An 11780-nucleotide genomic window follows, 5' to 3' on the forward strand; every position below is an offset into this window, starting at 1 on the left:
AAATATATAACACTATGTTGTAGAGTCTACTGTATGCTGGTGGAAGTATGTTACACTGAATGATGTTTCCTCAGTTCTTGCAGTTCTTCCAATCGTGTAAATGGACTACAAATAGTAGCCAATAGGAGCAGCACTTGCGTACTATAAAGCTAATGCTCCATCAGGGGACAAACCCTGGAGAGGAGAATAAGTTTGGAGCGCGCACTCCCCAGCCGGAAACATAGGGATCTTTGTGTCAGCCCCGTCTTCATCTAGTAGTAGTAGTCCACAGGTAAGACTGCGTGTTTTTCCCCCAAAGGAAACGCTAATTAAAAGCGTCAGCCGCTAGATCAGTCTGCAGACACTTTAGATCAAGTTAATGGCTCGAGAATAAGATATAATTTGATTTTCTTAAACAGAAATGGAAAGCGACTTGGTTTTGGGGACAACCTGTTTTTGTTGAGTAGTATGTTAGTCGTGTGCGCACAATGAAGTACTCTACCCAGGCATCAGCTCATAATAAGCACGTTTGATTATTTGACATTTTGCGGAGTTGTAAGCACGGACTCTGTTTTTGGATTCTTTAAAGCCGAGTCTGTGAATTTAATTTCTATTCTTACATCAGTTAGTCGTTTTTTTCTGTTGGTTAATTTCTGGGTCGGAGTCTACGGTAACACATTGCTTTTAGTTAGTTGGTCAGTCGATGTGCATCCACTATGTTACTCCGCCTTCTCCGCCTTCCGTTGCCGTCTGTGCTTGGGGATTTCATTGGCGCGTTTTCCGTTTTAGCAAATGATCATTATACACTCACGTTACGCATTGAGGTTTTGTAGTAGCAAAATTGTAGACAGTATCCGGTTCTCAACAAAACCAAGTCGTTGTGCGGATTATTTCAAGACTGAGAGTTTACGGACCAGCTTCTGCTGTAACTGGCATTATTTTCTGTCCCATCCACGACGCGTTCAGTTAGCATCGACCATGCCTTTCGGAAACACTCACAACCAGCTGAAGATGAAGTACTCGGCCGAGGCGGAATACCCCGACCTCAGCAAGCACAACAACCACATGGCCAAGGTGCTGACTCCGGCCATGTACGAGCGGCTGCGCAGCAAGCAGACACCCAGCGGCTTTACGTTGGATGATGTGATTCAGACCGGGGTAGATAACCCAGGTAAAGTCACCGCACACACGGAGCCATAGCTGCGTCCAAAATCGATCAATACTACACATATTACACGAATGAATGGAATTCTACTGGTGATGTGCTATCTTTGACATACTGTTTAGTCTGGTAGCATGCGGTGTAGACGCAGCCCATTGCGGGAAGTGGACCACCAATTCTAACGTTTCCTTTTGATAGTCGGTCCACATTTGAATACATCGATGCTCAAACGAAGTAATTTGAAAATCCGCCTTTTTACGAGCTTAAATGGTCTTTGAAAAGGTGGAATAATCTTGTAAAATAAATGTTTCAGGAGTCACTTCCTTCTCCTTTCTCCTTTTGCCTGTCACACACAAGGACAGACAACCACACGAAGCAGAATGAATGCTCTGGCATGGCAGGTCATATGAAATTATTTCATCCATTAAACAGTGGCAGTCTATTTTAAGCTAATGTAAATGCTTTCAAATGTTTCTGATCCATTTTCACTATAGAAATCACCAAGGAATGCCCCTTTTACATATACAAGAAAACATTTAAAAGTATCACTGTTGCTGTCAGGTCAAATTTAACTACAACATTAACCTGAAACAGAAATCCTTAGATTACATCACTATTAGTGATAAAACAATAATAACCTACATCCTGAATCTAACCTTAACTAGAAGCATCCAGTGTTAGCATGCTTCAAAGGGTTTTTGCTTGTAGAAATAAGTTCGTCCTACTAAAGTGTCTGTTTAGCGGAGTCTAAACTGACAGTAATTTGAACTGAAGAGTAGTATTGATCTGTCTGGAAAGCCATCTCCAAGACACTTTATTGAATTATGAGCTGTACAGTGACCTTGCTGAATTATAATTTGTGTTCGCATAGAACAATAGTAAAGACCTTGCCTCTCCAACAGCCACAGAATAAGGAACTTAGCTGATGTAATTGACAGATGGCCTTCTGCTCTCCCTGTAGAATGTGTTCTGTATTATTGTATTTGTGTAGCAACCATAAAATGACCACTCTGAGCATCAAGCAACTTCCTGCTGAGGATGAGTACCCAGACCTCAGTCAGCACCACAACCATATGTCCAAGGTTCTGACTCTGGAGATGTACAAGAAGCTCCGTGAGCGCACCACTTCCAGCGGGTTCACCATAGATAATGTCATTCAAACTGGAGTAGATAATCCTGGTAAAAGAACACACTCAGGCTTTCAGGGGTCAGCTTAGTTCACACTGTGGGGCATGTAGCTTAAGCCCCAGTGCAAGGATTTTTGATGTAGAGCTTTTCTGTGAGATGTACTCCACAATTAGTGTTGATCTTTGACCGGAAAACCTTTTAAGCTAAACATGGACCAGATTTGTTAATTATGTGTTTATTGTATACAGTTGGTTTCTTGTGAGGCCTTTTCTTTGTTTGCACACCTACACAATTGTCTATGTTGACATCCTAGGCCACCCCTTTATTATGACGGTGGGCTGTGTGGCTGGAGATGAGGAGACATATGAAGTGTTTAAGGAGCTGCTGGACCCGGTCATTGAGGACAGACATGGAGGTTACAAGCCCACAGACAAACACAAAACTGACCTGAACCCTAACAACCTTAAGGTACAGAGTTGTACATGATCTGCTACTGAAATGTGTACAGTTACTAAGATTCTCTTGAGTCTAGGCTATTTTTCAGCAGATAATTGTTTCATGGTAAAGTAAAAGGAGGTTCTTATTTATGTTTTCTTTCTCTGAAGGGTGGGGACGATCTGGACCCCAACTATGTGCTCAGCTCTCGTGTGCGAACTGGCAGGAGCGTACGTGGGTTCAGCCTGCCACCACACTGCAGTCGTGGAGAGAGGAGAGCCATCGAAAAACTCTCTGTGGAAGGTACAGTTCTGGGATGCCGCACAGTGGCTAGTATTGAGAAACGCAGACCTGGTTACGTGGCTCCCTCTAGTGATGATGGATGGTGTTTGCCAAAACTTCATAAAGCTAATGTTAATTTAGGTGGCCATATTCAATTGTAATAGTTTCAGGTTGGTGATTCTGCTTTCATTTTTAAGCAGTTTCTGTAGATAATGTGCATCTGTGGCACAGAAACATTTGAAAGTGTAGGGCTTATGATGTTTATGGGATTTTTCCAGTTCTCATGGGTGTCTTGCAATGCATTTTAAATCTGGTCAAACATCATTTTTCCCTGCGTGTTTTATATTGTGATTATGGTGGAACAGCTAGAGATGGGGCACAGACCTGTGGTCAAACTGAGATTTCTTTGTACTGTTTCCTGATGGTCTCATGTCAGAGAGAACTTGAATTACATTAAAATGGAATGGTTAAAAAAAATGGTAAAACAATAGCTAAAGTCATTGCAGTTGAGAGGCCACCCAGAACAGATGAAAACAAAAGTACATAATTAACTGCATAATCATTTATCAGTAAATGTTGTTGGTGTGTCCTTGTGTATAATGGAAAGCTTGTATTTTTTGCATTTTTTTTCAGCATGAAATGAAATTCCTTTCTGCCTTTTTCAGCTTTGGGTGCCCTAAGTGGAGATCTGAAAGGGAAGTACTACGCTCTGAAGAACATGACAGAAGCAGAGCAACAGCAGCTCATTGATGATCACTTCCTGTTTGACAAACCCGTGTCTCCTCTGCTGCTGGCCTCCGGGATGGCCCGTGATTGGCCTGATGCCAGGGGCATCTGGTAAGAAGATCCACAAAATGCTCTTTATATGCTGTTGTGCTTTCATGATTCCCATGGATGAGAGAAGTATAGTACATAAATTTATAATTTTACATAAAATAAGTTACATAAATTTATAATTTTACATAAAATAAGTTACTTTTACACACTTTCACAGAAGTGACATTTGGATGTATGTTTTTTTTTTTTCCAAGTATGAGACGAGGAAACTCTACAGGCACTCCCAGTAAAAACTTGGTGCCTCCAGTTGTGTTCAGATGCTGTTTTGTCAGTAGTCACAAGAAGTAGCAGTGTGTAGCCCTTGTCCTGCCTGACAAGTAGTAATGTTGAGTGCCATTCTTCGCCATTTAAGAATTGAGCACTGGTATGATTAATGCTAAAGCAGGTGGACATGTTAGGAACAAACTATTTAGTTATTTTAAAATTTCTTAAAAGTAGCTAGCACAGGAAACATTATTTTAGTCCCAGAGCACTTGTAATGTAGTTTAGGAGTGTGTATTAGAATTTGCATTCTTACACTGTAATGTTTGTTAGGCACAACGACAACAAGACGTTTCTGGTGTGGGTGAATGAGGAGGATCACTTGCGTGTCATCTCAATGCAGAAAGGTGGCAACATGAAGGAGGTCTTCACCCGTTTCTGTACAGGCCTTACCAAGGCAAGCTGCTCCATAGAATGTTTTGGGGGAAGGTTATTTATCATACAGGCTATGCAGGATCCAATATCTACAGACTTATAAAATGTTTGTTCTTTCAGATCGAGGAGCTGTTTAAGAACAAGGGACATGCATTTATGTGGAATGAGCACCTTGGCTACATCCTCACCTGCCCGTCTAACCTGGGAACAGGACTACGTGGGGGAGTGCATGTCAAACTCCCCAACATGAGCAAGCACAGCAAGTTTGAGGAGATCCTCAAGAGACTACGGCTGCAAAAACGTGGAACAGGTAACGGGCTCTGTGCAACAACTAATCAAGAGCTGCATTACCGGATATGATCTGCTTGGCTGAAGCATACAGTGCTGCCACCTGTAGGTTGTTGGTGAAACTGATGCTTATAGCTGTGGTACTAATGGCTGTTTGTTGTGTTAGGTGGCGTGGACACTGCTGCAGTGGGTGGTGTATTTGATATCTCTAATGCTGACCGGCTGGGGTTCTCAGAAGTGGAGCTTGTTCAGATGGTTGTAGATGGAGTCAAGCTGCTGATAGAGATGGAGAAGCGATTGGAGAAAGGCCAGTCCATTGATGACCTCATACCTGCCCAAAAGTGAACCCAGCCAAACCACCCCTCTACCTCATTTCCCTAAAATTCCAGATTTTCCCATCTCCTCCCCACATTCCAATCCTACCTTAAGAATGAATGTATCTTTACTCCATCCATGAATCCATGTTGTATTTAAGCCATGTTTTCCCTCTGTATCACACATTGGAAGTCTTTCGTTATGATGATTATAAGGAGAGAAATAAACACTCTTGGCCCTTGTTGACCTGGTTACTGTCTGTCTTTTCAGTAAACCTGCCTCATCCATAGCTTTTTAAGCAAAAGTTATAGAACTATAATGGTGAAATATACACACACACACACACACACACACAATCATCTAAACCGCTTATCCTTCTGGGTTGCGGTGGGGTCCTGGAGCCTATCCCAGCTGTCATTGCGTGGAAGGCAGGATACACCCTGGACAGGTCACCAGTCCATCGCAGGGCAATAATGGTGAAATATTGAAGTCAAAAATGAAAACACTTTTATACCTTATAGACCTCTAAGGGAATTTTGTCATTTCACTGACAGTCAGTGCTCAGCTTGGGAGCAGTACAAGAGTAGGGGGTGGGCAACCAGGAACTCACCTAGCCATTTCCTGGGATTTGAACAACAACCTTCTTGTTGGTGGCTCACCTCTTCTACCACTAGGCTTTTTTAAAGCTATTTGCTGAACTGTTCCCAATTGGGGCCTGCTAACATCCAACCTCAATGCCAGGATTGAAGTTTTACAACCCCTCTTTTGAACTGTGACCTTCACCAGTCTGCTGGCAGAAAATGTATAAAATAATTCTGACACATTAGTCCTGTGCAACTTTTCAAATTTATAATTACATATATTTAGTAGGAAGCTATGTAATAATAAGTAATAGTAAGTAATGTTAGATGTGTCCAAAATTATGTAATGTAGTGTTTCTCAACCCTGGTCATGGAGGCCCACTGCCCTAAATATTTTAGCTCTTTAACACACCCACTTTAACTCAATAGGCTGTTAATGAGCTGATTAGTTTGATCAGGTGTATTGGGAGCAGGGAAAACACTAAAGTGCAGGGCAGTGGGCCTCCAGGACTAGGATTGAGAAACACTGCTGTCGAAATTTCTAAAATGAGTGCATGAAGTTAATTAAGAACCACAATACCTTGTACTTGAAAAGTGACAATCACATCTTGAAGCAGATAAATGATAACTAAACTTATAAAATATGTACAAATAGATATTTACAGTATTTATCCATTACAGTAATTTATCCTTGAATAACGTCTTGTTGCCAACATACTCAAAATATTTAAAAACATCTATACAGGCAGCTTTTGTTGTCTAGAGCAGGCACGTCAAACTGGGGACCTTCCGGGCCAAAGTGCTGCAGAGATTTGCATTTACCCTCATCTAACTCTGAATTCAGTTCATGAAGGCCTTGCCAATTGGCTAATGAGCTGAATCAGGTATGTTTAATGAGGTTGTGTGCTGAAGTCTGCAGTGTTTTGACCCGCGAGGACTGCAGTCTGACATGTGGTCTAGTGTGTTTAAATTTGCATTGTATGGAGATGGGGTTGTTATTGACAGATAAATAAAGAGATTGAGTACAGAGTTGACCAACCAAATCTTATGAGCGAGTCTGCAAGTACAGTCAAGTATAGCTGTTTTAATATTGAATCTGATCAGTGACCATTTACAAGTAGCCCTGAAAATATTAGAACTTGAAAAGCAAGAGTAAGACAATGTATAATAGTTGTAAAACAAGGTACATTATATACACCAATACACTTGAGTGGTGGGCATAAAAAGAAATAAATAAAAGAACTTTTGTCCTTCAGCAATGTCTCATTACATTCACACAGTGAAACTGAGCTGGCTGCAGCATGTGTCAAGAACAAGCACTTTCAATGACAAAAGAAACTAGACCGAGGTGCAGAGCAACAGAGATCCAAAGTACTTATATGTGATTTAAAAGCATTTTTTTTCCTTCAGGGATTTTACTCATACCCTTTACATATGGGCTGCTCATAACACCAAATACCTATATATAACACTGTCCGGATAGGAAGGAAAGAAAAGCAAGCTCCACTTCAAAAAGATCTTGGATACTGTATTTTTAGGCCACATCTTGACAATTTTCCACTCATTTTTTTTGGATACTCAGAGCATGTCATGGAGTATACAATCTTAACCAAAAGGTTTAAACCAGTTCTCTTTTACAGTGTTTAGCAACTTTTAACAATATATTTGACACATAAGAAATTATTGCTTTAAGCAATGTTAAAGTCTATACATTATTTTAAATATATATGGTAAGTGGTTTAAAACATTTGGAAACTGCTACGTTTGTGATTGTACTGCTTAATTAATTTCTCTATATAGGATTTTAACACTTTCATATATTCCTCTACATAGATAGATTATATTCATAGCTTGAGTTCACTGGCAACTTTGGAAGCAATGTTCTTAAAAGCGATGGATGTCCCCGATATCCTCTTAAAACGGACACCGTTGAGTGAGAGGCGAGGCAGTTTGCAAACCTCCATCTCCCATTGAACAAGGCTGTCGGCACGGCCGTCGCCATGGACGCAGAGTAACAGGAAGCGTTCGCGCTGCTCGTAGTCGCAGTTGTTGGCGTCCAGAACTTTGCGGATCTCGTTCATGATGGCGGCCGGCTCCATGGTGCTGGTGGTGTTCATACTCCAGGTGAAACGGAGAGAGCGGGGCTTCCCGTCTTTTCCATCTTTCCCTTCATCTTTTTGCTGATCCCCAGGTACATGGCGACTGAGCGAAGGAGAGAGAATACAGAGAAATGCAGAAAATGAAGAAAAGTTGGACAAGAAAACAATCGAATGGCTAAATTTTAGTGGTAGGAACTTACAGGAACAAATAAAATGAAAACAAAACCCATACCAGCAAACTTAACCATGCAGGCTATCTAACTATGATTTGATTATACTATACATAAAGAGACAGGAGGGGTGGCGAGGTGCATGGAACAAAATATGTAGGTATGCCACCGACAGCAGTCAGCATGCAGTGTAGAACACAGGATGTACCAAAAAAACAAAAAACAAAAAACAAAAAAAAAAAGCATTCACGTCACAATACAACAGTAACATCATGCTACATTTAATTTCATATGCCATGGTGAATAACAGATTACACTAGTATCTTTTACTTAATTCCAAGTATATCACAGGCCACACCTATGATTCCTCAAGCATAGAGGCTTTAACAATGTGCTATAAAGTATCAGGTCAGACCCAGACATAGCAGAGATACTGAGAGATTAAATACTCTCTAATGTAGCAGAGTGAGAGAAAAGGATTTCAGGAACTCCTCACCTTGTGCCCTCAAATCTCCCGCTTCTCTCAAACTCGGTTGAGACTCTATTATATTAGATTATAAAACAGAAAGGAAGAAGAGAGGAAGGACAGCACATTTAGTCAGTAAGAAAGCATCAGTTAGGGCAGGAAACAGGAAATAAGAGAAATAGGGAATGAGATGAGAGAAAGAGAGAACAGGGCAGCAAACTAAAATGTCGCTCAGCAGTCTTTTATGAGGTTGTGTAAAGTGGTCATACACAAATGAACTGAAACACGCAGGAGCGTTAAGTTAAATATTATGAAAATTCTCTGATGAAGTCATTGTTCACCTCGGAGTCAGCTGAGCTGCCATGCTTTTGCAATAGGTTAATGGGCAGAGTGTCTGCTCTAAAGGTGTGAGGAGCAGGGCTCAGAAACGGAATGGGGGGGGGGGGGGGTGGGGGGAATGTTCCTATTATATAACTATTATTATTATTTACATGAGTGCAGGGCAACAAACAGGCTTAGTTATCTGTTTAATGCACACTTTAATGCACGTGTCAAACTCCAGTTCTTGTGGGCCACAGAACTGCAGTCTCATCTCATTAGCTAATGAGTAAGGCTTTCATGAATCAAATTTGGGGCACAATGGAAAAACATTAATCTCTGCAGAGCTGTGGCCTGGAAGGAAACCAATCTGACATGCCTGATTTAGATAATTATGTAATTATAATAATTTTACTCTGAGAAAACATTTATAGCCAATTTACCTTGATTTTTCATCTAAAGACTTATGGAAGATTAGAGGTAAAACATACATAAATACAAATATATAAAATGTAAATACACTAAACAAATGCACTAAATACATAAATACACAAAATACACTAATCCTATTAGGTTAGCGTTATTAAGTGTTAACAAAGATTTGAAATTAGCTGGTCTACCCCCCCCATCCCTTATTAAATGTCTAGCCTCTACTGTCCTGTGCTTAATTGTTGTGTAGTTGTATAGTTATTATCGTACAGAAAAGTTTATTGAATAGTGTTTGATTGGTTTCTCTGTATTTATCATCTGCTGATGTTTGAAGTTTAATTGTAGCACTGTCCTGGATAAACCTCTTTGTGTTGCTCTCAACACATTTATTATAAGAAGAAACAACAATAAAGCTGACTTTTATTGTGACTTTATGGTTTCTGTTCTGGAACAGCTGAGAATGGATACATTTCTGGTTTCCTTTTTTGCTTCTAGTAAACTACTTTTAATTTCTGGCTTTGTTTTTGTTCCTTGAACCGGTTCGGAGCCCTGCAGAGTCTCCTACATGTGCTATGTGTGAACCCACACTGGATGCATACAGTTTTACATTTAAGCCACGGTTTTACGTAGGCTGTGCTCATGCGGGAGAATGTGTAGGAGAGTGTATGTTCTACTGAGATGTGCCAAAATAAAATAGCCCTTCCACACAAACCTTCTCTCTCGCACACACACTCAATCTATGTGTGCATACAGCACATAACGACACAAATACTCACAAACAGACACTTTCTTTTATCTCCTAAAGACACACCTGTGTCGTTATGTGTGCATTTTAATAAGCCCTTACTCTAGACACTCTCCATCTGCGCATTCCTACAACTCCCTATAGCCACTGCTCCTGAATCTGCAAAAAAGATGGAGTTTAATGATATTAAAAACGGTTTCAAAAAAAAAAAAGGAATGAAATGCAATTCAGAGGAGGCAGAGGAAGAGTAGGCCTTTGCAGAGTCGCATGTTGCCAGAAGGTGAAGGATGAAGAAGAGCATGGCTCGGAGGGAGGGAGGGAGAGAGTAGAGGAGAAGAGCACAGACTTACTAAGAGTCTTTGGCGCAGGGTTGGAGGGGGCTGAGAGGGTGGGGGGACCAGAGGGGGCCCCCGGCCCTGATTTGACGGCAGACTGCCGCTTGTTCGGGTCAAAAGTGACCCTGATGGAGAAAACCGGAGAGAAGGAGAGAAAGATGAAAAGATAGCAAGGGAAAAGGTGTAAGAGAAAACGAAGTAAAAGAAGAGAAGGAGGAAAGCAGAAAGAGGGCAAGACAGAAAGGATAAAGAGGGGCAGGTTGAAACAGAGAGTAGAATCAGCAAAGAAGAACATTTTGTAGGCATTAGAGAATACAGAGTGTATGTATGTAACTGTGGTACCTAAACGTTAACGTGGAATGAAGAACAGGGAGACAGTGCTATAGAAATCAATCTGATAAGACCACCAAGACTGTGTGAGTTCTTCTTGTGGACCCCCATATATCAGGATGTGTCAACAGAGTATGGCTGACAACAATGTATTCAGAAATGTAGGTCTAGTGTGAGTGCATGTGTACTCTACTTTCATCCTGTTCTTATTTTAAACTCCCAAAAATAAAAAAATAAAAAAAATCATACAAAGCAATCATGAAAAAACAACAAACAATTGCTATATGAGATAAAAATGGATGATAAGAAAGGAATATGGGAGAAGATGGAATGGGAGATGATGCCACAAATGTCCCAGAAAGAGAGGCAGCTTCCTCTGTGCTTTTACCACTAGATGGCAGTGTACTCAATATTTTACAAGATTACATAGACTGTTAGCATTCAGCCACTGTACACTCTCTCAGTTAACTTAATTCCACACTTCCTCTTATCTCTCCTTATATCCCTAGTCAACCCTGTGTGACATGTTAGCAGTTTTCACTGTAAAATTGTCATACATGAGTGAGCTGAAAATAAAGTGACCATTTTGTGTACCTATTTTATTATTTCTCTGTGGGTCACAAATGTGAAAATCTTGCCGCATTGTCACCTATTGCCTCCATGTACATAAAATAAAATTAGCCTGTGGATACATTTAGTATGCTTTCAAATGACACTAATCATTTAACCCTAATTGTATTCTTCTCATCATGACAGTGGAAATCCTAGTCCAATCATAACCTTTTACTGGTTAACCAGCAGCAAATAATGTCTCAACGACTTATAAGATTGCAATTTGACCAAAAACGCATGAAGATTTAATGCGACAACTCATATCTGTATATGAGTTTGCAGAAAAATGGAAAATATTACAAGCGCAAGATCCATACTTTAGGTCTCTACAAGTATGAGTCGAATACACCAGCTAGCCCCATTGAGCAGATCAACTTGATTAGTTGCAATCAGTAGCGGCAGACTGATTTTGGCTAGTGACAGCATGCAGATAAAGCTGTAAGGCATGCTTAATCAAACACCCCAATGAACACAATCACAGCAATCAAAAACTAAGCACTAAGTGTTAGTACTTCAACTCTTTTTAGTTGATTAATTGCCCCAATAGACTTGAAATCCTACCTTTTGGAAAACCTGAATGACATGTTTCTATAACACAAAAAGATGACAAAACAAAAGGAAAGTGGAAACATT

The 11780-nt window shown here is 40.5% G+C and overlaps 2 protein-coding genes across 7 annotated transcripts in view; one reads left to right on the top strand and one right to left on the bottom strand.

Moving 5' to 3' along the window:
* The first annotated feature begins 139 nt into the window (after nt 1–139).
* On the top strand, nt 140–5306 carry ckba (creatine kinase, brain a). The gene is made up of 8 exons (XM_036574063.1): nt 140–271; nt 946–1150; nt 2583–2737; nt 2875–3007; nt 3652–3823; nt 4358–4481; nt 4580–4769; nt 4914–5306. Exons 2-8 carry the CDS (start codon nt 958–960, stop codon nt 5090–5092), a joined length of 1146 nt encoding a protein of 381 aa, XP_036429956.1. The 5' UTR covers nt 140–271; nt 946–957; the 3' UTR covers nt 5093–5306.
* Nucleotides 5307–7377: 2071 nt separating this feature from the next.
* The window catches only part of mark3a (MAP/microtubule affinity-regulating kinase 3a), a 28069-nt gene continuing 23666 nt past the window's right edge, over nt 7378–11780 (bottom strand). Inside the window, exons 16-18 of one of the 6 annotated variants that reach the window (XM_036574056.1) lie at nt 11709–11735; nt 8409–8453; nt 7391–7845 (exon numbers count right to left, since the gene is read on the bottom strand). In XM_036574056.1, coding sequence (XP_036429949.1) covers nt 7488–7845; nt 8409–8453; nt 11709–11735 — 430 coding nt within the window. In that variant the 3' untranslated portion in view covers nt 7391–7487. Of the gene's footprint in view, nt 7846–8408; nt 8454–9320; nt 10331–11708; nt 11736–11780 lie in introns of those variants that run through there. The other 5 variants (XM_036574060.1, XM_036574057.1, XM_036574061.1 and 2 more) reach the window with 5 other exon arrangements.

The sequence above is a fragment of the Colossoma macropomum genome, unplaced genomic scaffold (assembly GCF_904425465.1).
Source record: "Colossoma macropomum unplaced genomic scaffold, Colossoma_macropomum, whole genome shotgun sequence".
Taxonomy (NCBI): domain Eukaryota; kingdom Metazoa; phylum Chordata; class Actinopteri; order Characiformes; family Serrasalmidae; genus Colossoma; species Colossoma macropomum.

What these genes read in the sequence shown, in the direction of transcription:
- ckba (XM_036574063.1), top strand. Translation starts at nt 958, where the DNA reads ATGCCTTTCGGAAACACTCACAACCAGCTGAAGATGAAGTACTCGGCC. An exon ending in TGAACCCTAACAACCTTAAG is followed by an intron (nt 2,738 to 2,874) that starts GTACAGAGTTGT and finishes CTTTCTCTGAAG; the next exon opens with GGTGGGGACGATCTGGACCC. An exon ending in GCTGCAAAAACGTGGAACAG is followed by an intron (nt 4,770 to 4,913) that starts GTAACGGGCTCT and finishes TTGTTGTGTTAG; the next exon opens with GTGGCGTGGACACTGCTGCA.